The sequence below is a fragment of the Passer domesticus genome, chromosome 25 (genome assembly GCF_036417665.1).
Source record: "Passer domesticus isolate bPasDom1 chromosome 25, bPasDom1.hap1, whole genome shotgun sequence".
Taxonomy (NCBI): Eukaryota; Metazoa; Chordata; class Aves; order Passeriformes; family Passeridae; genus Passer; species Passer domesticus.
The window spans coordinates 5084571-5111400 of NC_087498.1; the positions used below are offsets into that span (position 1 = coordinate 5084571).

Sequence of the window (26830 nt, forward strand, 5' to 3'; positions counted from 1 at the left end):
CAGGATTGGGGCTGGCAGTGCTGGGAGCTCTGGACCCACAGCCGGGGTGCCCTGACCCACGGGTGAGGCTGAGCAGCCCAAACACACCCAGGACTGGGGCTCGCTGCTGGCTTGGCTGCTAGATCCAAGGGGTGTGAGTGCCACAGGCGGGGTGTGGTTGCCTTCCCAAAGCTCATGGCTGCGTGGCTCTGCTCGGGGATCACCCCCTGCCCTGGCACGTGCTGGTTCTGTTCACAGCCAGGCGAGGACCTGGCTCCCCAGACTAACAGGCTGCACTAACGCTCCTCATAACGCGCTTCTCCCGCTCGCATGGGGCTCCAGCCAGCCCAGCACAGCTGGAGGGGGTTTGGAGAGGCTGAGGGGCTCCGTGGAATGCTTGGGAGGTGGGAGAGAAAAAGCCCAAAGGGACAGTTTCCACCAGGCTGGAAATGCAGCAGAGTTGAACCCATTGATGTGTGACACCAACCAAGTTCCCTGCTGGACACTGATTCTAAATCACTTTTTTATAATGTTAAACAGGGGAGAGACACTTCCAGCAACACGTTATCCTTGAGACGTTTTCTAATGGTAAATATTTTTGTTCTCTCTATCTCTACGAAGGGGTCTAACCGTAGATGGTCTCTCCTCTGGAGATCATGGCGGGGCTCGGGGGCTGAGCTGCTGCGCTACCCGCATGTCTCACTAACCCTGCCCCACTGCTGCTCCAAACCCCGCCAGGCCAGCCCACCCCGGGCTGGGGGACAGCAGGGAACCTCCCCCTGCTGTGCTTGCATGAGACGGGGCTCTCACGCTGCTTTGGTGGATCCAGCCCGGTGCCAGGGGTGACAATCTGCTGTCCAGGGGCTGTGGCAGTGGTTACCCCCACAGCCAGGAGGAGCTCACAGTGGGCTGCCAGCAGCTGCGTGGTGGGGAGGGGGATGCTTGTGCCCATCTCTGTGCTGTGCACTCCCAGTTACCCCTTCCTAGAGCCCACCCACTCCAGGATGGTCCCCTCTGGGACCTTCAGGGTGTCCCAGGGTTTGGCCTTGCCACACACAGTGGCTCTCAGCCCAGAGCTGCAGAAATGGCCCTTTACAGGGCTGGGCACCTCCCCAGGGATTTTTTTGCATCCCCATGGGGTCTTCAAGCCTTTCACAAAGGTAAGGTGATGCCTCTGCTCTGCCACCAAGGAAACTGAGGCAGAAGGTGCAGCAAGTTGTTTGTAGTGGGGAATCTTGTTCCTGGATGTGCTGGGTGCAGGCAAACCCCTGGCACACCCGGGAGCTGTGGGAGCTCAGCTCACCAGCACAGGGAGCACAGACTGCAGCTTTGGGGGCTCTGAAGAGCCTTTCACACAGGGCTGGGAGAAGGGGGGAACCCAGATCTGTGCCATCACCACGCTCCAGCCAGCCCAGCTGTTATCCCCTCTGGCTCCTGGGCTCACATCCTGCTGAGACTGTCACTTCTCAGAAGGGGGAGGTGAGGCCAGAGTGTCCCCAGCACTGAGGGTCCTGAGCAGGGCGAGGAGTGCCATGGCACAGCAGTCAGGCAGCGACAGCAGAGCTGGGATGGAGGAGGGTGGAGAAGAGTCTGAGTGTGTGTGTTTGTGTGTGAAGCTTTGTCCTCTCCCTGCCTGAGCGATGGAGGCCTCACCAAAGCCCTGTGTGGCTGGTGAGTCACGCCAGGCTGGGAGCAGCCCTGGGCTGCCAGCTCCGCCGAACAATTGCTGCTCCCCGGGGCAGTTCTGGGGCCCAGCCCCGTGCCACCAACCTCCACTGCCTCACAGGTACCCCAGCAGTCCCCTCCAAGCTTTCTGCAGACCCAGAACAGTGTCCCCCCTTCACAGAGGGGTTTGCAGTGGTGCTCTGGCCGTGCTGAGCTCACACCCAATGCCCACCCTGGGCAGCTGCAGTGCCACAGGGTGGGACTGGCTTCAACCTCAGGTGAAATTCCCAAAGGTGCAAAGCAGCCAGGAGTGGTGCCACAGTGCTGGAAGAGGCTGTGAGCACAATGACAGTGTGCCCAGGGCACCACATTGTCTGGAGAGCTCTGTCCTCCCTGCTGCAGCTGCTTCTCCAGCTCCATCCCGCTGGCAGCAGCACCTGAGCCAAACCAATCTTCTCATCTCAGCGGTGACCCTGCTCAATCAATGCTCCCCGGGCTGCTTCTGCATCAGCTGCTGCAACAAAGGCTGGCGTTAGACAAATGACTCGCTGGCCTTTCAGAAAGTTTCCCTTCCCCTGGGCGCTGTCACCCGCCCCGTGTCCCTGGCACGGCTGGGCCAGAAGCGCGAGGACCTGGCTGGAGGAATAATATCTGCAGAAATCCTTCCCCTGCCGTTAGGTTTTGTAATTGTGCTGGCGATTAATTTCATAAAATGGTCCCTTTTGTTCTCTTATTACGGGACATCATAAAAATAGCAGTGGCAAGACGAGCACAGAGCGATCCCAGCTCCCGGGCCCCGCGGCAAATGGTTGGATGCTTCAGTCATTCCCGCCCCATGTGGTGCTTGCAAAGAGCAGGAGAACCTGGGATTTGCTCTTTCCAAGGAATTTCTTCAAGGCATTTTCATCTTGGGTTCCTTGAAGCCCAAATGCCTCATTTATCCAAGCAACCAGCCTTCTGAAAGGAATATTTTATTATCCTTTGTGAACAACTTAATGCACTTCAAACCATTGTTCTGGTGGTTAGGGTTGAAATTGAGGATTGATCTCACAGGGAAGCTGTCAAGCTGAAAATGCTTCATTTAAATTAGTGTCCCTTCTAGTCCTACCAGCAACAGCTGACTTTGATAATACTGAAATAATTAGCTCTTTTTTTTTTCAGTTGGGTTTTTTTTCCACTGATGCTGCCTGCCTCTGAGTGTGTGTTTTAATTACATGATGTGTCTCCCAAATTAGCCTGAGACACTGGACCAGCCACCGTGCCTGAGCAGTGGGTGACAGTGAGGGACTGACAGCACAGGGTCACCCGTGGCTTTGTGGCTCTGTGGCTTGGTGACAGCGAGGGGGACAGGACCCCCTGCCACCCCACCCAGGACTGGGGCTGTGCACCCACATCCCAGGGAGCTGCAGCCTGGCAGGACCTGTGTCTGGCTGCTTTGCACAAGTGCTATGGCTTTGTCCCTGGGAAATGGAATTCCTCCTCTCTGGAGGAGCCGAAGTGGCCCCCACGAGGCCGTGCTTTGGGGCACAGCAGCCCCCATGTGTTCATCATTTCATGCTCTGTGGCCTCCTTGCTGTGCTGGGAGAGCCAAGGGAGGTTTCTTGGGCTCTGCAGGGACGTTTGTACCCACTGCCACTCCCAGGCCGTGGCAGGGGGGACATCTGGGTGGCGTGGCTCCCCCAGCCTTTTGAACACCAGTCCCTCACCCCAGCCCTTCTCTCCCTTGCCATGCAGAGACGTGTGCTGTGAACAACGGGGGCTGTGACAGCAAGTGCCACGACGCGGCCACCGGCGTCCACTGCAGCTGCCCCATGGGCTTCATGCTCCAGCCCGACAGGAAAACGTGCAAAGGTGGGTGTGAGTGGGGCTGGGGGCTCGCTGCTCACCCCTGGCTGCCTCAGTGCCCTCAGAAAAGGCTCAGGTTTAGCTCAGCTGGGCATTGTCCCCAGTGCTCACTGGCTTGGGGTTTGCATCGTGGGGTGGGGACAGGAATCTCCCCCCTGCATGGGGACTGGGAAGCCTTGCTGCAGGCAGCATGCTTGGCCCTGTGCCCCTGGGAGGCCTGTGGGGAGGAGGAAAAGGGGGTCAGGTCAAGTTGGAGGCAGTCCTTGTGGGGCTAGGGGGTCCTGTCCCATCTCACTCCTCCCCACTGCCTGAGCTGCCCCTGGGGAAGGGCTGGATGTGCAGGGAATGCACACCTGCTCTGGGAGTGTGAGATGCACAGGTTCCTCCTGGGACACTGCCCAGCCAGGTCTGAGCACCATGTCCCACATGGGGGAGAACACCCCGAGATGCTGCACGTCCCACCAGCATCCCCCCCACCTGTCCCTGCCAGGAGGGCAGTCCAGGCTGCTTTCCCTGCACCCCACATTTCCCCCCTCAGGACTGGCCAGTGCCTGCATTGTGTCTTCTGGCAGCTCTCAGAACTTGACCCCAGCTGAAAGGAAAGCCTGTCCCTCTTCTGGCTGCCTGTCTACCTGTTGACTGCTTCCAGAGCCCCTTGTCCCTGGTATTTTATCAGAGCATCCACCCCTCTGCAGTTCTGCAGTTTCCAGCGATGTGCAATAACCCAGAGCCACGTCCCCTGTGTCTGGGGTTTTATTATGGCTGCAGGCAGCTTTACAGCTTGCTCCCTCACAGTCATAAAAAGAAACCTCAGCCCAGCGAGGCAGAGCTGCTGCCCCAGCCCTGGGGGATGGAGGGACAGGGCAGGCTGCTGCCTCCTCCTGGGCTCCTTCCATTTCAGAGGTCGTTTCCTAACAGTAAATTTTGTGATTAGTGGCAAAACAAGCCACATCAGCCACGTTCCCCTGCTGACCACCAGAGCCCACAGGGCTCCATTGTCCTGCCCATGGTGGGGACAGCATCCAGAGGGGAGCACTGGGCTCTCCTGGCCAAGCCAGGGTGTGACCCTTGGGTGTCCCTTGTCCCCCCCAGACATTGACGAGTGCCGGCTCAACAACGGCGGCTGTGACCACATCTGCAGGAACACGGTGGGCAGCTTCGAGTGCAGCTGCAAGAAGGGCTACAAGCTGCTCATAAACGAGAGGAACTGCCAAGGTAAGGGGCACTGAGTGCCCAGGCCCCCTGCCCTGGCCCTGCCTGCCCTCCCATGGCAGCTGCTGCACAAGTGCTGCTCATTCCTCTGGCCCTTCCTGTGCACTGCATGCATCCTTCAGGGGATTAGTGCTGGGTTCAGGCTCTGCTTTGGGGCTCAGCCCTTCAGCCTCAGAGCTGGGGACTTCTGGGCTCTTGCAGAATTAGAAAAATGCCAGGGTTCCCAGTTCTTGGAGCAGGAATGGGGAGAAGATGCCCCCTGCTCAATCCACAGGCACTTCCACCTTTTTCTCCCTGTCCCAACATCTTTCTGCACATCTCACATAAGCCCAGCAGGTCACTGCTGCCCCCGCAGCCCACGGCCAGGGTCAGCACGGCAGGTGTGCTTGAGCCTGAGTGTTGCCTCCTGAAAACACGGGGCCGGGGAAGGAGGGGGCTGGCAGCTCCGGGGCTGCCACTGCTTTCATCTCCGTCCAGGTTCTGTGCTCCGCAAGTTTGACGTGAGTGCAGCAATTAACTTAATGAAGCCAATGAAATGATGCTCCAGCCCACCGGGTTGGGTTCACCTCCCAGCCGGGGCCTCCCTGCCCCGGCGAGGTGCCCGCGGGGCCGAGCAGACATTGCTGGCACCGTCCCCGGGGCAGGACCTGCCCGCACAGCGTTCCTGATCCCTCCCTGGCATCCTCCCGGTCCCTCCCTGCCCTGGCCGGGCAGCAGCCGGGGGCTCTCGCATCCCTCCCGTGCCAGGGACAGGATGCTGGCCCTGTTTGGGGTGCAGAGGGGCTGCAGGAGCTTGGGCAGGGGGTGCTGGTGCAGCGGGTGACAAGGAGCTTGGGGAGGAGGAAGCACAGGGCTCTGGAGCATCCTGGATGCCCAGAATTGTGTTGAATGGTACTGAATGCCCAGAGCTGTGTGGTTCTGGACCCTTGGAGGGTTCCAGTGCAGGGTTCCACTGAATGCCCAGAGCTGTGTGGTTCTGGACCCTTGGAGGGTTCCAGTGCAGGGTTCCACTGAATGCCCAGAGCTGTGTGGTTCTGGACCCTTGGAGGGTTCCAGTGCAGGGTTCCACTGAATGCCCAGAGCTGTGTGGTTCTGGACCCTTGGAGGGTTCCAGTGCAGGGTTCCACTGAATGCCCAGAGCTGTGTGGTTCTGGACCCTTGGAGGGTTCCAGTGCAGGGTTCCACAGCATCCCAGCACAGCCTGCTGGAGCAGCTGGAGCAGGAAGGGGACAATCCTGTGCCCCTCTGCCGTGCCAGCTCTCACCTCCTCCCCTTGCCCTTCCTCCAGACATCGACGAGTGCTCCTTTGACCGGACCTGCGACCACCTGTGCATCAACACCCCGGGCAGCTTCCAGTGCCTCTGCCACAAGGGCTACACGCTCTACGGGCTCACCCACTGCGGAGGTAGGGCTGTCACCCCGCGGGACCCCTGGGCACACTGCCCACCCCCAGGGCCCCCGGGCAAGCTCGGTTCCACGCACAGCCCGGGCTGAGGCCGGGCAGGGACGGCGCTCACAGCCAGACTCGCTGGTGTCTGCAACTTCAAACAGAGCGACAGGAACAATTTGCGACTTGTCTGCAGCGGCAGAGAGGGAGAAATCCCCGGCGTTTTTGGCAGGGAGCTGTGACGGGGTGGGAAGGGGAACATCAAAAGGGTTTGATTTAAATTTCACAAGGCAGATAGCTCCCAAGGGCGGGGGCGTGCTGCGCCCGGGGAGCGGGGAGGAGGATGGAACGCGCTGCCGGAGCGTGTTGTGGCAGCGGTGCCGCGGGCTCCAGGGCTGCCCGGCGGGCGGGGGTCCGCGACCCTCCTCATATTTCCGAACTACGCGGTCAGCGTGAGCCAGCGCAGCCCCTGGGGCTGTCTGGGGTGGCCCTGCAGCAAAGGGATCGATGGCTCCCACCATGTGAGGGGGAGCTGGGCAGGGAGGGCTCTGGCAGGGACAGCTCCATCCCTGACCTGGAGGATCAGTTCAGGCCGGGGGGGCCCTGCTGAAGAGAGCAACGTGGGCTGACTGAGCACTTTTCTAAGTGCTTCTACGGCTCCATCTGCTGTGCCCCCAGCCCACCAGGGGCTGGGCTCAGCTTGGATGGGCTGCACCCCTCCCTGGGGACGCGGGGAGTCGGGCTGTCCCTTATCCCCATGGAGCTGGCACAGCTGGAAATGCCCTGAGGTGCAGCCCCCTGTCCCAGCTGGCCTTGGATTTATCCATCAGAATCCCAGCCTTGAGACAATGCAGTGATTCAGTGTTGGAGCCGAGGGGTCCCCCAGCCCCCCACCCACTGCCCCCCACCCACTGCCCCTTCCTCTGTCCCCTCAGACATCGATGAGTGCAGCATCAACCGGGGTGGCTGCAAATTCGGCTGCATCAACACTCCTGGCAGCTACCAGTGCACCTGTCCTGCGGGCTGCAAGCTGCACTGGAACAAGAAGGACTGTGTGGGTACGTCAGGCCAGGAGCCAGCAGGGCTGCTGGGGGACCTGGGGGCTTTGGGGTGCCAGGCTGGGGACTCTGTGCTGTGCTCTGGCACCTTCTCCTCCCCAGTGAATCCCCCATGAGCTGGAGGGGGGGTCTCTGGGGTCTCTGGGCTGTGCCAGCCATGGGCATCCCTGGTTGTCATCACCAGCTGGTGCTTGTCCCTTGGAGCTGGTGAAGTGCCTGCCAGGTTCGGTGCCACCACGGGCCACCCTCACCTGCAACAAGACGGGCAAGAAGGACAGCTGTGCCCTCTCCTGCACCTCCAAGGCCCGATTTCTGCCAGGTACTGGTACTAGTGCCACCACCAGCATGAGCAGGGGGGTCCCCATTTCCTTGCATGGCTAAACTGAGGGGAGAGGAGTGGCTACACAGCCAGAGTGCAGGAGGGAGGGATGTTGTTGCTTAGGAGGGCTCACTGTTGGGTGTAGATCCACGGGCCAGGTCCCTGGTGCTGGATCTCCATGGCAGGGTGCTGGGCACAGCCTTCCTGCATGCCCCTGGCAGAGCCAACTGCCCTTACTCCTCACAGAGTCTGACAGCAGCTACACGGTGAGCTGTGGCACCCCCGTCCTGCGGCAGGGCAGCCAGCACAGACCCACCAACAGCAGCCAGCAGTGCCTCGGTAAGGGGGCTCCTGGGGTGCCCGCCAGCCTGGCTGGGCCGTGCCAGGTTGCTGAGCACCCGCCTGTTCTTTCAGAGACTGTGGCTGCGCCCGTCAAGCAGAAAGCCTCCTTCAAGATCAAGGATGCCAAGTGCCACCTGCACCCCCGGGCCAAGGGCAAGCAGGAGGAGCCCGGGAAGGCCGGGGCGCAAGGTGAGGTGTGGTGGAGGGGAGGTGGGGGTGCCCGTGCCCAGCAGGGACGGGGTGCTGACTGTCCCCCCCGTGCAGGTGGCTCGGCACCCTGCTCTGACTGCCAGGTCACCTTCGTCAACCTCAAGTGTGACTCGTCCAAGAAGGGGAAGGGGCGCCGGGCCCGCAACTCCCCCAGCAAAGAGGTGACACGCATCACCCTGGAGTTCGAGGCCGAGATCAAGCCCGAGGAGATCACAGGTGGGCACAGCACTGGCCTGACCCATCTTGGGGGGACCAGGGGCACGATGCCATCCCCATGCAGCAAGGAGAGATAAACTAGTCCTCGTCTTGCACCGGATTGGCACGTGCTGGGTAGCACTTGCAGCTGAGCATTTGGGGGATGGTTTTAATGCTTCTGGGCTTCCCTCTCCACCCCTCCCTTCTTACTGCATCCCTGTTTCCTCCTGTGCCCCCATTCCCCTCTGCACCACCCAGCCAGCTGCAACCTGCACTGCCTGCGACAGAGAGTGGAGAAAAAGCTGAAGTCGGCCATCAAAGCCCTGAAGAAATCCATCAACCAGGAGCGGTTCCTGCTGCGCTTCTCAGGCATGGAGTACGAGGTGGCCCGGAAGCTGAGCGTGGCCCCGGAGCGCCAGGAGAGCTGCGGGCCGGGCCAGCAGCGCCTGGCCAGCAAGTGCGGTAAGGAGCGTGGCGGGGTGCCGCGGGGGCCCGGCGGGGACAGCCCCGCAGCGTCACCGACGCCCCCCCCGGCTCTCAGTCAGCTGCTCGCAGGGAACCTATTACCACGGGCAGACGGAGCAGTGCGTGCCCTGTCCCCCCGGCACCTACCAGGAGAAGGAGGGGCAGCTCTCCTGTGACCTGTGTCCCCGCGGAGACACCTTCGGACCCATAGGAGCCACCAACATCACCGGCTGCACCGGTAAGGAGGGCACGGCTGGGGCTCGAGGCACACTCGGGATGTGCGGGGCTGCAATTTCAACCATTAGGCAGCAGACAGGAAAGTTTTGATCATCCCCAGAGCTCACAGGAGTTGCTGGTTTGGGTGTTTGTTATTTAGAGGGGACCCCAGGAAGGGCAGCACTTGCTCTGGGTGCTGCCGAGGCTGAGGGGGAAGAGGATCTGGGTACGGGGCATGTGGGGTGCCAGGGCTGAACAGTGCCTGTGCCTGCAGGTCAGTGTCCCCCTGGGCAGCACTCTGCTGATGGCTTCAAGCCCTGCCAGCCGTGTCCCCGTGGGTCCTACCAGCCCGAGGTGGGACGGGCGCTGTGCTTCCCCTGCGGCGGGGGGCTGACCACCCGCCACGAGGGAGCCCTCTCCTTCCAGGACTGCGACACCAAGGGTAGGTCACACTGGTGCCCAGGACGGGGCCGCCCAGCAGGGCTGTGCCAGCAGCTGACACAGCCCCCTGTGCTCCCTGACCCCCCAGTTCAGTGCTCCCCTGGGCACTACTACAACACGAGCGTGCACCGCTGCATCCGCTGCGCCGTGGGCACCTACCAGCCCGACTTCCGGCAGAATTACTGCATCTCCTGCCCTGGCAACACCACCACCGACTTCGACGGCTCCACCTCGGTGTCCCAGTGCAAAAGTAGGCGAGCTGGGGTGCAGCAGAAGGAAGGGGGGGACAGGTGTGGGGTCCTCCTTCAATAGTGTTTAAAAGTCCTGCAGAGTTTGGGGTCATTTCAGTGCTTTGTGCGTGCAGGCAGGCACGGGGGGTTGCCCAGTGGGACACTGCCTGGTGGAACTCTCCCCCCAGAGAGTTCCCTGCCCTGGCTCCCAGCTGAAGTGCTCTCCCTGCCTTGCAGACCGGCAGTGTGGAGGGGAGCTGGGTGAGTACACGGGCTACATCGAGTCCCCCAACTACCCCGGGAATTACCCCGCCAACATCGAGTGCACCTGGAACATCAACCCCCCGCCCAAGCGCAAGATCCTCATCGTGGTGCCAGAGATCTTCCTCCCCTCCGAGGATGAGTGCGGCGACGTCCTGGTCATGCGGAAAAACTGTAGGTAACCGAGCTGGCCGCGGTGCTCAGGGGAGGAGCTGGGGAGGAAGAGGCTGGGCTTTGGCAGAGAGGGAGGAAGGTGCATCCCCGGGCAGCAGGAGGGGGATTTTGGGAATAGGGTGAGTGGGGAGGTGAGCAGCACCCTGCCCTCCTGGTGTCTTGTTGGATCTCTGTGCTGGGCTGCACACCTGGGCCTCAGCCTTCATTTTGGGGGTTAAAAGTCTCATTTGGTGATTTCCAGAGCAAGGAAGGAATAGCAATTCCTGGTAACACGAGGGTTAGGGGGGGCTCAGCCTTGCCCAGCATGGACAATTCCCATCCCTGATGCCACCCTTGACCCAGTAAGGCTGGGAGTAGCTCTGCTGATGGGCAAGCACCATTCCATGTCCCTTTGCTGTTCCCTGCAGCCTCGCCATCCTCCATCACCACCTACGAGACCTGCCAGACCTACGAGCGGCCCATCGCCTTCACCGCCCGCTCCCGCAAGCTCTGGATCAACTTCAAAACCAGCGAGGCCAACAGTGCTCGGGGCTTCCAGATCCCCTATGTCACCTACGACGGTGAGCACGGGATGGAAATGCCACCCCAGCACGCTGGTGCTTCTGCCCCCCACAGTTTGGGATCCAGTTCACACCTCCTGTGTGTCTGGGGGAGTGGACTGAAGGATGGAGGCCAGAGCTTTGGGGACAAGGGGCAGCTCATGCCCTGTGTTTTTTGGCAGAGGACTATGAGCAGCTGGTGGAGGACATCGTGAGGGATGGAAGGCTCTACGCCTCTGAGAACCACCAGGAGATCCTCAAGGTGAGCCCCCAAGTTGGTGTTACCCCGGGCTGTGGGGGATGCAGGAGCATCCTTCCTGTCTCCTGCTCTCCTTGCACTTGGGGCTTCAGGGGAGCACGGGGGGGATGCTGAACCTCCCTCTGGCTCTGCAGGACAAGAAGCTCATCAAAGCTTTCTTCGACGTGCTGGCACACCCCCAGAACTACTTCAAGTACACAGAGAAGCACAAGGAGATGCTGCCCCGCTCCTTCATCAAACTCCTGCGCTCCAAAGTCTCCAGCTTCCTCCGGCCTTACAAATAGCCCGCCCCGCCCCGGGCCGCCCCGCAGCCGAGGAAACCCTCTTCTCCCTTCCTTCTCCTTCCTGATTTTCCCTTCCTCCGCCTGGCTCCGGCAGGATCGCCACTGCTCGCCCCCCGCGGTTCCCCTGCGCTCCCAGCCGGGGCTCGCTCCGCTCCCAGCCGGTGAAGCCGCTCCCCTCCTCCTGAAGCAGCTTCTTGGAAGGCTTTAGGAAACTGAAGTAGTGGTCCTTTCGCTGCCCCGCGTCCTCCCCTTGGTTTCCTTTCCGCCAGCTCTGTCCCCGTCCCCTGGTGCCACCAGCAGCCCGGGACAGCGCGGGGGGTCCTGTCCTCGCAGCCCCCGGAGCCCTCGCCGAGGAGCGCAGGAGGTGACGCCGTGTCAGAGGCGGGGGAAAAGAACTGACAAAGCCGACGGGATGGAAAAGGAGATGCAAAGGAGTGATGGCGAAGCCCACCAGCGCGGCACCGTGGTGGCTCTGGCCCGCCGGAGAGCCGCGCTGGTGCTGCGAGGGAAGCGCAGCCAAGCCACGTTCCCGGAGAACAATGCCTGGCTGCACGGGAGAAAACAGGGAGCAAAGGAGAAGGACTTTCAGCCGGGTTCGATTTTTTTTTCTTCCCCCCGCCCCCCCCACCCCCGCCGCCCCACACCCCAGACACTTGTGCCAAGAAACCAGACTTTTTACAAGCTCTGCCAAAGAGTAACTCGGAAAAGCAAGCTTTGAGAAGAGCAGGAGTTAACATTTGTGCACTAGGATATCCTCCTTTCTACCTTTTTCATATGTATTAAGTGCAATCATTTGAGTCTTCCTTATATTATTTAGAGGGAAGTTGTTTTTTGGTTTTGTTTTGTTGTTTTTTTGTTTTTTTCTACTAGAAACGACAATATTTATAACTGCCTGAGAAACGAGAATGTGTGTTTGCAAGAAAACAAAAACCACCCACCCAGAGCAAGCCGGGCCCTGGGCTGTGCTGACCAGCGTGATGGCATCTCCAGGCCTTTTCTGCCACGTTTGTCCCCGATAAAAACCCCACTCTGGGGGCAGACGGTGCCTCTTCTGCTCGGTGCAATGGGGTGAGTTTTTGCAGGGAGTTGGAGGTCTCTTGGTTCATCCACGGGGTGGAGTTGGTCCTTCCAGACTCATCCGCCACAGTTTGGGTGTTCTGGCCTCGTTGCAAGGGGCATCACAACTCAGCCCTGTCACCTGCTTGCTGCAAACTGATTTTCTTCCCTGCAGGGGCTCAGGGATGAGCCAAGCCCTGCTGAGGCTGGGCTGGGGGGAGAGGGGAGCTGGCTCTCCACTCAGCCCCCAAATCTCTCCCCCAGGCACAGCAATCCCCCTGGGCAGAGCCACCCTCACAGACCTGGGAGCTTTTGTGCTTCTGAGCCCCACCAGGCATTTTTGGCCCCATCCCTGGGAGTCCTCACCCTGCAGGGATGCTGTGGGAGTCTCTCCCCAGGGAAGACCCATCCTGCCAGCCCTTGTTCCACTGCATCTGCCTCCCCCAGACAGCCTCAGCTGGGGACAGTGGCCAGGTGGGCACCACGGGTGGGTTTGTGCCCCCAGCATCTTCATGTGGACAGACAGGACTCCCAGGGACAGGCAACTGCTGCCACTGCTCACCCTCCTCCTCCTCCTCCCCAAGCCTCCCTGCTTTTCCAGCCCAGTTCTTTTGTCATCCTCCCCACACCTTCATCCCCATCCTCATCCTCTCAAAGACCTGGAGCTGCCAGGACTCAACATGATCGACCTGCCTACAGCTCTGCCAGTGGCAGGTCCCTTCCCACCAGTCCCCACTCGTCCCTCACTGTCCCTTTGCCCACACCTGAGCCCAGCCCTGCTTTTGACAAACCAATTATTTATTGCTCTGCGTGTCCCGCTGGGTCCATCTTTCCTGCACCTGGGGGAAGCAGCTGCTGATCCCTGTTTTCCCTCCTCGATCCACGCTGCTGCAGCACCCCAGGAGCCTCTCCTGGGCCCTGTGAGGGGCTGCAGGCGGGCTGAGCACTGGCACAGGGGCTGAGGTTTGTCCCCAAGATGCGTCAGTTGGAAAAGTCTGTCCTGATTCATCCCAGCTGTGGATCTTCCCCTCCTGCCGCCGGCTCCCAGCCTGTTTGGAAGCTCCACATCTGTGGGCTGAGCTGTTTGTCACTTGGTTCTGTCTGAGAGCAGCTGCTCTAATGCACAAAAGCTGCTGTAGGGATCTGGAGGGGTTTGTGGCTCTGGGACTGTGGCACAGGACAGTGACCTTTGAAAGGGTCCTTTGCATTAAGAAGGAAAACAAACCAAAAAACCAGCAGCAAAAATAAAACCAGCCCAGGACTGACCAACCCTGCTGTGGTGCCCTGGAGTGCCACAGCCCCTCGTGCCCACCAGAGTTCATTAACTTTGATTAACTCTGCCTCATCTAATGCCAGGTTAGTGCCCAGCTGCCATCGGGGTGTCCTGCCTGTCACCCATGTCACCAACCAGCCACCTCTGCTTCCCCTGTGGAAGGATGAGGTGGGCAGCAGATCCTCCAGGAACGGCCAAAGGCACCTGGAAATGGTGCTTCACCTTCTGCTTTCACCAAACAGCTCAAAAATGCCCCCAAAATCCCCCAGGGCCCCTGCAGCCACCCACCCCCAGCTCAGAATGGGTCTGAAAGGCTGAAACCCACATCAGCCACCTCGGGGATCAAGGTTTTGAAGCAGTCAAAAAAAAAAAAATAGGGTTGTTGGGGTTTTGGTTTGGGTTTTTTTTCATGTTGGAGTATTTATATCTGCCTTTTGCAGCGGGCCAGGACTTGCCATCTCCAGCAGAAACGATTAAAGTGATGAGCAAGATGTAGTTCATGAAGTTATTTGCACTTGATTAAAAGAAAAAAAATGTTATTTGAACTTTGTAAAAAGAAATGTTTGCATTTTGTATTGTCTTTTTTTAATTATTAAATGGAATTTCTTGGTGTTGTGTTGATCTTTCAAAAACTGGCTCTGATGCTTATTGTAAAGGTTTCTAACAGCAGGATCCAGAGCTATTTTCATTGTTTGTTCCCTCGGATGCTGACAACTTTTCCAGGGCCCAAAGTATTTTTTTTCTCCCCCACGGAAGCTTAAATGCTGCACTTCCCTAAGCTCTCCAGTCCCTGCACAATGCGTTTATTTACGCACATTATTTAAATGCAAGAAAATTCATTTTTAGCCCAGAACATGGGGTTAGACTGGCTCAGAGGGAAGAGGGGATGGGAAACAGCCCGTGCTGGGCTGCAGCTGTCCTGCAGCACCCCTGGACCTGCAGACAGTGCTCAAGTCCTCAGCAGCTGCACCTGGGCAGGGGTGGGCTGCTGAGGGGCACTTGCATTCAAACCCTTCAGCCCCCCCAGAGCAGGGCTGGACTCAGGGGAGCTCTGCACCACCTAAGGGTCCCCTCTGTGGGCACAGGGGGCTCTGTCCTGCTGGGACACCTCTGCTCTGGGGGAGAGTGGGCTCCTTCCCTCAAAACCTCCAACATCCCACTTGGAATTCACCTCTCAACTCAGCATCTGAGGCTCTCCCCAGGAGCAGCTCCGTGGCAAACCCTCCCCGGGAGCTCTGGAGGAACAGGCACACACAGCTGAGGGTGGCTGCAGAGTTTATTGGTGCCCCCCTTCAGTAGAGGCGCTGGGGTTTCCCCATGGTGCTCTTGATGTACAGAGCTCGCACGTTCTGCCAGTTCTTCTTCAGCAGGGACACCAGGAAGTTGATGGCCAGGTGGATGTTGTAGACCAGCTCGTCCTCTGTCATCTTCACATGGCCCACAGCCACGGCCAGACAGAGCACCTGGGGACAGACAGGGGTGCAGCTGTCACAGGCAGAGCAGAGAGCTGGCTCACTTTGGGCTGCCCTGTGCTCGGGACAGGCCCCCACCAGCCTCACCCTCTGCCTCTGGGCCAGCCCCCAGCCCTCTCTGCACTGTGGCACAGGCCAAGCCTCCTCCCTGAGCAGCCTGGAGTGCTCCCACAGCTGCAGGCACGGGGATTTATGAGTGCAAGTGTCACTAGCTCAGCTATATTAAATGCTCAGGCACTTGCAAACCCTCACATCTACTGTGTCCCCAGGATCCCCACAGAGCTGCTCCCAAGTTCACTTGGACAGAGCCAAGTCCCAAATTCACCCCCAGCAAAGCCCCACTCACGCTCAGCCCCCCAGGGACACCCCTGGCCAGGTCCCACCCCATGAGCAGCATTAATTACACTGGACTGTGCTCAGCACTGAAGCATCCAACCATCTCCCCATAATTTCCTCCAAGATCATCGACCACAGTTAAATTATTCCTCCTTTCTGGCTGGCCATGGAGCACTCTGGGTACATCTCCCCTTGCTGGAGGAAACCAGCCACAGCTTGAGGAACGCTCGAGGGACGCCTACAGCCCAAGGCAGAGGTGGCAGAGCCTGCACAACTGAAGCCATGCTTTACCTTCTTCATCTGGAACTTGATGGTTGACTTGACCTCATCCACCTTGGCCACCAGGTTCTCGTTGTGGGTGAGCAGAGAAGGGAATTTCCCAGCTTTGTTCAGGCCCGGGCCCAGGATTCGAGGGATCTGTTTGATGAGGGACTCGGAAGCCAGGAAGGCATCGTACTTCTTAGCTGAAGGAGACAGCCAGGGAGTGAGCATGGACCCTGCTCCACTCCAGCAGGGACCCAGCTGAGATCACACAACTCCCCCTGCAGATCAATCCAGCATTGCCTGGGGGCCACCAGAACTGGAGCTGGTTTGGCCAATCTTTGAGGAATGACTGCAGCCAGGCCCTGCCCCACTCAACAGAGACCCCAAATCCTGCTCCCTGAAGGAACTGTCCTTTGCTGAGCCCAGGGGACACTGAGCTCCAAGCTCTGCAGCAGCCTGTGCACACCAGGGTCAATGAGACAGAGGATCCATCTAGGAAAGCCTCAGCCAACAATCACCCAACAGCTCAGAGCTCCATGGCCCAAAAAGGACTGAGGGCCAAGCTCCTGCCTGAGGGACTCTGGAGCCCTCAGGAAGGGAAGGATTTTCTCTCTGACCAGCAGAAAATGAGTGCATTCCCTTCTGCTCACACAAGAACTGCAGGACTAAAGCACACTCCTGCCTCAGTGTTTCCTGGCTTTTGCTGCCCTCCAGCTCCCCGACCAGGAAACTGAGGGACACAGCCAAGGATGAAAGTGTTAGCAGGGATAATTTCTGTGTCTCCCTTCCTCGGACAACCAGCCCCATTCCTGCAGTACTGATCTGCCAGACCTGCCCTGTGAACAGCCTGGTGATTTTCCTGAATAGTTTTTGGGCAGATTTTGGCACCGGGGCTGACTCTGCTCAGCTTTTCAGCTCTGCAACTAACCAGGACATGGAAATCTGAGCACGGGGAAGATGGACACTCACCAAGCTTCTTCACCAGCTTCTTGTTTTTGTTGAGCTTCTTCAGAGCTTCTATGTCCATGTGAGGGATGTCAACCGCCTTGGCCTCATCGCAGTGCTGCTGGTCCCCCAGCAGACACACCGAGAATTTGGGCCGAGGCGTCGACTTCAGCCTGGGGAGGGAGGAAGGGAGGAAGGGAGGAAAGGAAGGAGGGAAGGAGCGAGTCAGCGAGCAGCCAGCCCAGCCGCGCGTCCACGGAGCCAGCACGGAGACACCTTACCGCAGCACGGGGATCCTGCCGTCCCGGCAGGCCGGCGGGGCAGCCGGGGCTGCCGCACCTCCCCTCATGTTTTAAGACCCAGGGTGAGGGTCCGTCCAGCCGCGCTGGACTCCCCAGGCGGTTCGGCAGCCGCGGCCCCGAGCGGGACCGGGCAGCGCCGAAGGCCGGGTAGGAGCGAGAGGATGGCGAACCTGACGGTACCGGAGAAGCGCTTGTCCTTCTGCGGGTCGTAGTTCTTGAGGCTGATCTGCAGCTCCACGGTCTCCACGAACCTGCGGGAGGCAGCGGTGAGGCGCGAGGGGCTCCGGCCGAGCCCGGGGGGTGACACAGTGTCGGCGGCTCTTACTTGCGCTTCTTGGCACGGCTGCCGTGCAGCACCTCCTTCACCGCCTCGTACAGCGTGTCCCGGGACACTTTGCTGCTGCGGGGGGAAACGGCAGCGCGGGCTCAGGGCCGGCCCCGCCCGGGACGCGGCCCCGAGCCCGCCCCGGTCCCTGCGCGTTCCCGCCGCCATCCACGCCGAGGATGGCGCCTCGCCGGCCCGCAGCGGGCGCGGATGGCGGCGGATGGCGGCGGATGCGCGGAGCGGACGCGGGGCCGCACGCACCTCATGGCTGCGGCTGCTCGGACCGAAGGGGCGGAAGTGCCTCCGCCGCGCTATAAATAGCGGCGAGATCTCGCGAGACTGGCGCGCGCGGCGCCATGTTGGGAGCGGCGCCCCCGCGGCCGTCATGAGGGGAGAGACCCCGGGTCTCTTTGCCCTCTGTCTCGCACCACCAGCACAGGAGTTCCTACATCGCTTCGCAGTGTGCCCCAAGAGCCCCGGGCTGGCCTCAGCGGCCGCCGGGAAGGAATTGCCGGTCCAGGCTGGGTGCGGGAAAACCGGGGCCTTGTGGCTTCAGCGTTGGCACTACGCATGCGCCGCCGCTCCTTGGCCGCCGGGCGGCGCGCGCGGCCCAGCCCGGCCCCGGAACCTGCATGGCGGGCGGGCGCGGCCGCGCGCGGGCGGGAGCGCCGGCGCTATGCAGGTTGCGGGGCCGCGCGCGGTGCACGCCGGGCCGGCGGCGGACCCGGGCCCGGCGGGTAGCTCAGGTCGGTGTGGGGGATGGGGGGCGGCGATGGCGGCCTCAGCGCCCGGAGGAGCCTCAAGGCCCGGGGCCGCCTCAGCCCCGGGACCGCGCGGGACGAGCCCCCCTGTGCCCCCGCCACCCCCTCGCAGCCCGCGGCACGGTTTCCCCGGTGTCCCGTGGGGCCGGGTGCGCGGAGCGCGGGGCGAGGCGGCCCCGAGCGGGCCCCGAGCGGCGGCGGGCGCGGACGGGGCGGTTTCGCCTCGTTGCTGGAAATGAAACGATCAAAATGTGGCTGAGGAAGAAGGAAGGCGCTGCAGCGCCTCTTTAAGATCCCCCGTGAGCAGAGGGTGCCTGCAGAGAAATGTCCTCTGGGGCTGTGCAGGCTGTGGCACCGTTTGCTTAGAGCCTGGGATTGTGTCCCCGGGAATTGGTCGGGAAAGGGAGCAGAGAAGGAGGAATAAAGCTCATGGCCCTGCCCTGTGCCCTGCAGCGCAGGACGAGCTCAGCCTGTAGGTTCAGGATTTAAAGTAGCTGGAAAGCCTGCAGGTCGTGTGGAGGACGGGAAGGGCTGGGCTGTGACATTTGTGCTGCCTCTGAGAAGAGTCTGTCAGTTCAGCTTGCTTGATAAGCTTTATTTCATACTTGGCTGTGGAATAGATTCTTATCCCTGCCTGCCTTCCGTGTGGGAAGGATGCAGCATTGCCCACCTCAATCCTTACAGCCTCAAAAGCCTTTTGAGGCCACTCAAGCCTTTCCTAGCGTGCAAAAGTGGAGAAACTAAAGGAGGAGGAGAAGCCAAGGGCGGAAATTGAAATGGAATTGTTCTTTTTGCTTAAGGCTCGCAGCAAAGACGACAGCCCCGTGTCCCTGCGGGCTGCCAGGCAGGACCCATGTGTGGGGATCAGCATGGAGAGCCTGGGGCTGCCAGCAGCCACCCTTGGGGACAGCAGCACGGCCTTGCTGCAGCAGGCTGCCAGAGGTAACACAGCCTCGGGCTGCCAGGCCTGAGAGGCTCCTCCTCCTGCTGGCTCTGGAATTGGAGTCGGGGTCACCAGAGGTGTCCCTCATGGTGTGGGAGGTGTCACACGTGTCAGATTTGCACTGAAGATGTGAAATAAAACACAAATCGAACATGCCTGTGGTTTGGAAATGAAGCTGTGGGGATGGGAGAGCTGCTGCTGTGGAAAATAAAGCTCTGGTCAGACTGGAAGAGCCCCGTGCTTCCCAGGCCTGCTGTGGACAGGGAGCTGATGCTGTGGCCTGCAGGGCTGTGCTGCACCAAAACCTCCCCTGGGCCCAGCAGGGGGTTTTGCATCACTGGGTTTGGTTCACAGCAGTGCCTTTCCCACCCAAAAAGGTGCCAAATTCCACACCTGCCCTTGCCTGGTGTGGTGAGGTGCCCCTTTCCCAGCACCCACTGCCAGGAAGAGCAGCTCGCTGTTTCCCAGCCTGCAGAACAGGATGGAGGAGTTGGGCAGCTCCGTGTCCTGGGGGTTGCTCTCCTGCTTTGTTTTCCGTGCAAACTCGCTGCAGGTTTGCTCTGTGTGTGGAGCTGGGCTGTGTGGAAGCACCAGGCTGTGTGACCCCCTCTCAAGCCTTACCCTCCAGGTGAAAGCAGCCTGGATTTTCCATGTTCAGGGGGATGGAGCAATCTGCTCTCTGCACCACATCTCTGGGTACCTCAGTCACGATTACAGCTTTGGGTTGAGCCCCTGCAGCCCAACACTGGCAGCACTTTAGGCCCCTTTAGGTGCTGTAATTGTTTCCTGACAGCTGATGCTCTGCCAAAGCAGCAGATGAATCTCCCAGCACTTGCTGGTGCTGCTCAGCACAGCCAGCTGGTCTCTTCTCCCAGCACAAGTGTAATTGTTTTCTCTGTGTGCTCCTTGGCACGAGGAGCTGTGAGGGGCAGCTCCTCAGCAAGTGGTGCCTGAGGGTCTTTGTGGTGTGTCCTCTCTAGGCAAGGGCAGTGCCAGCATTTCTGGGCAGTGAAGTGTCTCTGTGGGGCAAAGCTGACCCAGAACAGCCCAGAGGTGACAATTTCTGTGGGACAGAGGGGCTGGGCCCAACAGCTGATGGTGTGTTTTAACTGTTCCAGGTGAAAAGCTGATTGAAGGGCAACTCATTGAACTTGAAGATGGGACCACAGCTTACATCCATCAGGTGACAGTTCAGAAAGGTGAGGAACACCCCTTGCCCTCTTTCTGTCTGGGAGGACACTGGAGATGTGGCTGCAGCTCTCAGTGCTCCAGCATTTGGGCTCCTCTGTCACTTCCAGCTCTCAAAAGTCCATGTGAGCACCAGGTTTCTGTTGGGGTTTTCTTTGTTGTGGTTTTGAGGCTGAGCAAACAAGGACATTGCCTGCAAAGTCGTTAGCAATCTGATGAGAAGGTGAGTTTGGTGGAGGTGGAGACAAAGGTTTAAGTGTCATTTCACCTGTGGGCTCTCCCTGTGCCACACCACGAGCCCAGTGAGCTGTGTTGGTGCCAGGCACACAGCACACACAGAGCTTCTTTCATGTGGCAGCAGGTGGGCAGGACTTCCCTCTGCACTGTGAGACAGTGTATTACTTCTGGAATAGGTGGTGGTGTGGGGATTGTTGGGAGCAATGCCACCTTGGCCACTGACCCAGCACCCAACGCCATCTCTGAAATGAGGTAACATTAGTCTGAGAGGTGTTGGGAACCCAGTTCATGTGGCAAGCACAAGAAGGGCACGGAGGAATCATCCTTGGCCATGCTAAGGTGCCAAAGGGCAGGGAGAAAGAGCTCTGTTACTCTGGGCAGTCCTTCCTTGGTGCTGCCAAGCTCCTTGTATGCCACGTCCCTCTTCTCTCCTCCAAAAGCTGCTTGAAATGGATGTTTTCTAGCTGGCTGTGCCCCTTTCCCCCCTGCACTCTCTTCCCTGCCTTCACATGCTCAGTGAGAGGGGTTCTCCTTGGTTATGTCCCCTCCTTGTTGGGATACAATCTGGCATTTTGAAACTGGTGAGACACTGCATCACTCCTTTGAGCAAAGGAAGAGGCAAATCTGTGCATGAAGCCTTGAAAACCTCATCATTCCCATCAGAAGGGCTCAGATGGTGTCCTAAAACCTACAGCTGTGGTTGCCTTTCAGGGCAAGCAGGCAGCCCTGTGTCCTCAGCTGCCACAGCATTCCCCATGCTGGGTCCTCCAGGAAAGTGTGGGGATGTTTTCCTTTCCTTTAGAGGCTGTGGCTTTTGAAGATGGGCAGCCAGTGGTGCTGGAGGATGGCAGCATGGCCTTCATACACAGCACAGCTAAAGGTGAAGCACCCCCTGCTCTTTCCTTGGCAGCTGGAGGGAAGCTGCTGAAATGTCTCAGGTTTCCAAGGCTGGGGAGATGAAGCACTTCTTTTCTGCCTCACACTGAGGATTTTTTCAGCTGAATTTTTTTTTCAGCTCTTTACCTGAGCGTTTCCTCTTGCAGAGAGTTACGAGCCCAGCACATTCCAGGCTGTCCAGCTGGAGGATGGCTCCACTGCCTACATCCACAGTCCTGTCATCCTGGCACCTGGCAGCACCATCCTGCAAGTGCAGACAGAAACTGGGCTGCAGGGGCTGGCTGGGGAGGAGGAAGATGATGGCCTTGATGTGGACACCATTAATGCACTGCAGCAGCGTGGCAGGAAGGTGAGGGCACAGCATCTCTTGGCCTGAGTTTGTGCCCTCCCTGTTTGAGAGAGGCTCCAGTGTGAGTGCCACTGCTGAGGGGTGTCTGGAGTTGGGGACACAGAGCAGGGCTGTTTTGTCCCATGGGATGCTGGGCCTGCCACCCTTAACCTGCAGCAGGTTCAGGTTTGGGAAGGGAGGAGAGCTGCTGGCATACAGCCTTGGGTGTGCCAGCAGTGGCTAAGCCATGGCCACTGTCCCCATGGTGACCAAGGCCTCAGATCCAAAGCAGCTTCAGATCCTGGTGTGCTGTCACTGCAGTGTCCCACCTCAGTGTCCCAGGTACTGCCTTTTTCTCCCACCTCCAAAGGCTGTGGAGCAGGGGCTGCCAGGGGTGCTGAGCTGGGCACAGACCTGCAGGCCCAGCCCCTGCTCTCTGGGGAAGGGTGGGGTGGCACTGTGGCTGTCACTGCCTTCCTGCTCCACGCTGTATGGGGACACACAAACACTGCCTGTGCTTCTTCACTCACAGGGGTCTGATGAGGAAGAGGAGGGAGTGACAGGCACCTGCCATGTGAAGAGTAAAGACTCCAGCAACATCTCTTCACAGGTCTGAATTTTTCAGTGACTGGAACTAGGCTGAGCTCCTCTTTGCCAGTAATTATAAAAATGTTGTGGCTTCTCTGCTGAGTTAGCAAATACTAACTGCACATCTTTCAAATGAGCTGAGAAAGGGAGTTTTGTGTCTGAGAACCCCCTGGGAGGTGGGAGGAGGAAATGCAAGTTTCTAGAGCCCTGTCACCTGGGCTTCACCATGTGGGTACAAGCTGTTTGTAGGAACATGTTTTTGGAAGATAACTTCAGCAGTGCATATGTATGGCAAGGAGGGAAATATTTGTGTGGGCTTGGTGAAGCTGTGGTGGCTTGCTGGGTTGATTCCAGTCCTTGTTTCAGCAGGATTTGCAGGAGGAGGAGGAGGTGCAAAGCCACAGGAAGGGGCAGCGGGTCGGCAGCAGAGCTTTCCGCTGTGGCTACAAAGGCTGTGGCCGCCTCTACACCACTGCCCACCACCTCAAGGTAAAGCAGGTGACATGGCAGTGTGCAGGCCAGAGCAGTCCCAGGCTACACTGCCAGAGCAGAATGCTCTGCTGTGTGCAGCTGAGTTACCTGCTGAGCTCCCCAAGAGACCCAGATGTGTCAACTGGCCAAGGTGAAATCCAACAGGGAACTTCAAATTCTCTCCACCAGCATTTTTCCACAGTTTTCCTTCTTCCTTCCCTTGGATCTCATTTTAGGGACCCGTTCTTTCTTTTCCAGGTACATGAACGTGCTCACACAGGTGACCGGCCATACACCTGTGACTTCCCAAGCTGTGGGAAAGCATTTGCTACAGGTAACAAATTTCTGTTTTGAGCAGATTTCATTTTCTGACCAACCCAGCAGAGCACAATATCCAGAGTATCTAAAGCAAGGGAATCACAGCACGGGAGCCTTTGGGACTTCACTGATTGTGGGCAGATAGTGGTGGAAGCAAGGTTGGAAGTGGTGTTGGGGTTGGCTCTTTCTTCCCTTTCAAGCTTTGCAGACACAACACAGACACCGAGGGGTGGTATCAGCTTGTCATGGTGTTTCCTTCTCATTACAAAATTAGTTGTGGTCTCTGTCCTGGACAGGGTATGGTCTGAAGAGCCACGTGAGAACACACACAGGTGAGAAACCCTACAAGTGTCCAGAAGACTTGTGCAGCAAAGCCTTCAAAACCTCCGGGGACCTGCAGAAACACATCCGCACGCACACAGGTGAGCAGCACAGGGAGGAACTGCACGGGGACAGCCCAGTGGAAAGTCTCCAGGTGGCTGCACGGTGGCAGGTGTCACCCACAGCCCTCTGCCCATGCAGGTGAGCGTCCCTTCAAGTGTCCCTTCGTGGGCTGTGGCCGCTCCTTTACCACGTCCAACATCCGCAAGGTTCACGTGCGGACGCACACGGGCGAGCGGCCCTACCTGTGTGCAGAGCCTGGCTGTGGCAGGGGCTTCACCAGCGCCACCAACTACAAGAACCACATGAGGATCCACACAGGTAGGGGGGAGGCAGCAGCAGGGAGATTGGTGGGGCTGGAATGGGCATTTCCAGCTGAACGTCGCAGGGGGCGGCCAGGGAGTTGGAGGAAATAGTGGGAATTGCTTCATTGGATTGATTGTTGTTCCAGCAGTCTGTCTGCAGCTATTTGCTCTGGTGGAGAATCCCTCCCCAGAGCATGAGGAGGGTGCAGCTGAGCTCTGTGGCCTCTGCCCTAGGAGAGAAGCCATACCTGTGCAGCGTGCCGGGCTGTGGGAGGCGCTTCACCGAGTACTCCAGCCTGTACAAGCACCACGTGGTGCACACGCACTGCAAGCCCTACACGTGCAGCAGCTGCGGCAAGACCTACCGGCAGACCTCCACGCTGGCCATGCACAAGCGCAGCAGCCACGGCGAGCTGGGGGCCACCGAGGAGAGCGAGCAGGCTCTCTACGAGCAGCAGCGGCTGCGGGGTGAGTAGCCACTCCTCCATCAAGGTGTGGCGAATTGAGGGAGGTGACAGCAAAAGCAGACACGCCCCTCTCAGACCCAAGCCTGTCATGGTTTCCTGCCTCCCCATCAAAGCCAAATCTGTTGGAATAGCTTGGGAATAGGCCCCTGCCCATTCTGTAGTACAAGGAGAGGTAAAGGTCCTTCTTCCCAGCCCACCACTGGTCTCATCATGGTCTTGTGCTCTTCTGTGCTAGCCCTTGAGACCACAGGCAGGTCCAGAGAGCAGGCACGTGGTTTCACACTCTGATAATGCTGCTCTTCCCCTTCTCTGATCCAGCTGCTGCAGCTGCTGACAGAGGCTCTCCAGGGGAGAGTCAGCATATTGCTTTCCTGTCAGAGATGGAGGAAGATGAAGAAGAAGATGCTGTGCCTACACAAATCTCACTTATTTCTCAGGATGGGACAGAGCAGGTATGGACATGGACACCTTCAGCAGGTCAGGGACAGCAGTTAATATCTGAAGTGAGATTCTGTCTCTACTCAGCCATGATGTTCTTTGCAGGGCCTTTTCCAGCATTTTTTCAGACCTTGGAGCTTCTTGGGATCTTCCTGCCCTGAGGGCTCCCTCCTACAGCCTCACCCACTGCTGCAGTGATGGTCTGGGGGGGTCTCTGGTCCCAGTGCCCCCTTGCTGATGGGGTTTCTGGGTGTTTGTGTGGTGACTGGCAGCCCCTGGCTCCCTGCAGCTCCCCAGCCCTGCTGACCCAGGCTGGATTTGGAGATGTTTTGTCATCACTTGTATACAGCAGTGCTTTTCTTGTACTTCCCTCCACCAGCTGCCCCTGTGCTGACTGGAAAAAACTTCCTTCTGTGGCAGGGGCAAGGGAAGCAGCTGCCACCAGTGACCTGTTTCCTCTTAGCCTGAGATGCTCCTGCTGCTGCAGTGCACAGTGCTGTCCCCATCCAGGCTTGAGACAAAAGGCTGAATGGGAAGATGTGGTGGAAGGGGGAGGGCTGAAGACTCAAACTCTGACTTCTCTGTTGTAAATTTTATCCCTGGTGCTGGGCAAAGTCCTTGGAGCTCTCTGTGCCTCGAGTCCTGCAGAGGCTGTTTCCTCCTTGCCCAGAGCAATGCATTGCTAAACCTGGGGGTTGCCCAAGACTCCTGAGCTCTGCTGTCACCCCCAGGTCAGTCTGTGTCAGGAGCAGCTGCAGGCCCTGGGCAGTGCCATCGGCGTGGTGGCACACAGCGGGGTCCTCGCCGTGCCCCAGGGACAGCTGCCAGGTGGTGACACTGGGGCCATGGCTGTGGCCAGCACCGATGGCACCGAGGCACAGGAGGTACAGACAAAGCTGGGGCTGCCCCTGCTTCCTCTGCTAGAAGAGAGCTGCATTTTCTTTTAAAACATGATTAACTGACCTTTTCCAGGTGGCCATAGTCACTTCTGGGGCAGAAGAGGAGTCGGACATGACCCCGCTCTGTCATCAGCAGGTGGCATTGCTGGCCACCTCCCACGGCACCCACATTGCTGTGCAGGTACCACATGGCTCTTGCCACTGTCCCCTTCACTCCCTGGCCACCCACTGCCTGCCCTCTGGCCCTGCTGCATCACTGCCTGCCCAGGGTGCTTGCTCCTTAATTCCCAGAGACCCTCTGTGCCAGGGACATCCTGCTGGGATTGCAGAATGCTCCTCTGTAAACACCCCTGCTTCACACCCGTGTCACCCACCTGTGCCACCCCTGTGTGCTGCTGGGAGCCACCCTGAGCTGCCTTTTGGGGGTTCAGCCCTCTCTCTGTCTCTCCCCAGCTGGAGGAGCAGCAGGGCCTGGAGGGAGCCCTCAGCATGGCCACAGCAGTCATCCACTACGAGCCAGTGCCACCAGACACAGCCCTGCCCCAGAAGGGGAGCTGAGGCCAGCAGAGCAGCTGTGGCAGGGGACTGGCAGCCCCAGCCTGCCGTGGGCAGGGACAGAGGCTGAGCCAGTGCCAGCGTGTGCCCTGTGCCAGCTGGGGCACTGAGGGGGCACAGGGCTGCTGGGGGGACCTGTCTGAAGGGCCCTTCCCTGCGGGGAGCAGGGCTGCTGCCTGCTCCTGGGCTCCGAGCAGCAGCCTCTCTTCAGGGGCACTCCTGCCCTCTCTCCAGGAATGGCCCAGCACTCCCCTTTCTTGCCCACCCCTCCAGCTCAGGGGAAGTGGGCAGCACTTGCACAGAAGCCATAAAGGCCCATCAGAGCCTGCCCAGGCTGTCCTGAGCTTGGTATGGAGGGTGAGCAGTTCCTGCCATTGGAGCAAGCACTGGGATGGTTCCAAGAGCAGTTCTCCCATCTCTTTGTCACACTTCCTTTTCAAGCAGGGCTTCCATGGCAGATTCCTTGGCTGTGGAGCAGAGCAGCCAGCACTTGCCAGGAGCTGAGCAAGACCTGGATGTAAATGCTGAGTTGAAATAAAAACAAATTTAAAATCTGTTTTTTAAAAGGACCTCTCTTCTCTTTGGTGGAAGCTGGGAGGAGAGGGTGGTGGTGGTGTTCAGCAGCTGTAAGAATTGAGGACATTGAGGAGATTTGTAGAATTGACCAAACGTGTCCTGCCAAAGCAGCAGCTGTCCCAGAGGAGGGCTGGGAGCAGGGTGAGCTGTGTCCCCTGAGCCCTCAGCGTGTGCCTTGGAGGGGCTGAGGCATGTCCCTGAAATCTCTCATCAGGCCTTGCCTCTTCTAGGGACCCCTGCAAGCCTAGATTTAGGGAACTGTGTCTGTGAACACATCCTCCATCCTCCCCTGAGCTGGGCAGAGAGACCTGGCCTGCTGTCCTGCCCTCAGTCCCTTCACTGCCCTGGGTGCTGCGGACAGAGCTGGAGCAGACCGAGATCCGCGAGTCCAGCTGTAAACCTGACCGGGCACAGGCTCCGGCAG

General features: G+C 59.1%; 3 protein-coding genes across 14 annotated transcripts in view; 2 read left to right on the forward strand and 1 right to left on the reverse strand.

The window, feature by feature from the left end:
- The window catches only part of SCUBE3 (signal peptide, CUB domain and EGF like domain containing 3), a 31270-nt gene extending 17250 nt beyond the window's left edge, over positions 1-14020 (forward strand). The window contains exons 7-23 of one of the 2 annotated variants that reach the window (XR_010350566.1): positions 520-567; positions 3379-3495; positions 4582-4704; positions 5990-6106; positions 7024-7146; positions 7331-7465; positions 7712-7804; positions 7880-7996; positions 8072-8233; positions 8471-8674; positions 8754-8915; positions 9168-9335; positions 9423-9584; positions 9802-10003; positions 10407-10559; positions 10721-10800; positions 10932-10992. Coding sequence is in view for 1 of the 2 variants with exons in the window: in XM_064398791.1 (XP_064254861.1) it covers positions 520-567; positions 3379-3495; positions 4582-4704; positions 5990-6106; positions 7024-7146; positions 7331-7465; positions 7712-7804; positions 7880-7996; positions 8072-8233; positions 8471-8674; positions 8754-8915; positions 9168-9335; positions 9423-9584; positions 9802-9999; positions 10407-10559; positions 10721-10800; positions 10932-11081 (2312 nt within the window). In the remaining variant the exon portion in view is untranslated. Of the gene's footprint in view, positions 1-519; positions 568-3378; positions 3496-4581; positions 4705-5989; positions 6107-7023; positions 7147-7330; positions 7466-7711; positions 7805-7879; positions 7997-8071; positions 8234-8470; positions 8675-8753; positions 8916-9167; positions 9336-9422; positions 9585-9801; positions 10004-10406; positions 10560-10720; positions 10801-10931 lie in introns of both variants that reach the window. The other variant, XM_064398791.1, reaches the window with a different exon arrangement.
- Positions 14021-14668: 648 nt separating this feature from the next.
- On the reverse strand, positions 14669-17391 carry RPL10A (ribosomal protein L10a). Of its 2 annotated transcripts, XM_064398804.1 has the most exons (6): positions 17316-17391; positions 17055-17129; positions 16900-16980; positions 16452-16600; positions 15510-15682; positions 14669-14873 (listed from the first exon to the last, which is right to left on the reverse strand). In XM_064398804.1, the coding sequence occupies exons 1-6, from the start codon at positions 17318-17320 to the stop codon at positions 14703-14705; spliced, it is 654 nt and encodes a 217-aa protein (XP_064254874.1). In that variant the 5' UTR covers positions 17321-17391; the 3' UTR covers positions 14669-14702. The 2 variants fall into 2 exon arrangements, with proteins under 2 accessions (XP_064254874.1, XP_064254875.1); XM_064398805.1 differs by lacking the exons at positions 16900-16980; positions 17055-17129; positions 17316-17391 and adding an exon at positions 16709-16888.
- Positions 17392-17434: 43 nt separating this feature from the next.
- On the forward strand, positions 17435-26386 carry ZNF76 (zinc finger protein 76). 10 transcript variants are annotated; one of them, XM_064398797.1, is made up of 15 exons: positions 17435-17579; positions 18616-18757; positions 19877-19957; positions 20986-21063; positions 21227-21429; positions 21941-22018; positions 22363-22485; positions 22726-22801; positions 23082-23207; positions 23308-23487; positions 23706-23939; positions 24257-24390; positions 25108-25260; positions 25349-25456; positions 25729-26386. In XM_064398797.1, the coding sequence occupies exons 2-15, from the start codon at positions 18685-18687 to the stop codon at positions 25831-25833; spliced, it is 1752 nt and encodes a 583-aa protein (XP_064254867.1). In that variant the 5' UTR covers positions 17435-17579; positions 18616-18684; the 3' UTR covers positions 25834-26386. The 10 variants fall into 10 exon arrangements, with proteins under 10 accessions (XP_064254867.1, XP_064254862.1, XP_064254866.1 ...); XM_064398792.1 differs by lacking the exon at positions 17435-17579 and adding an exon at positions 17629-17800; XM_064398794.1 differs by lacking the exon at positions 17435-17579 and adding an exon at positions 17635-17800 and having other exon boundaries at positions 22366-22485.
- The last annotated feature ends 444 nt before the right edge of the window (positions 26387-26830 follow it).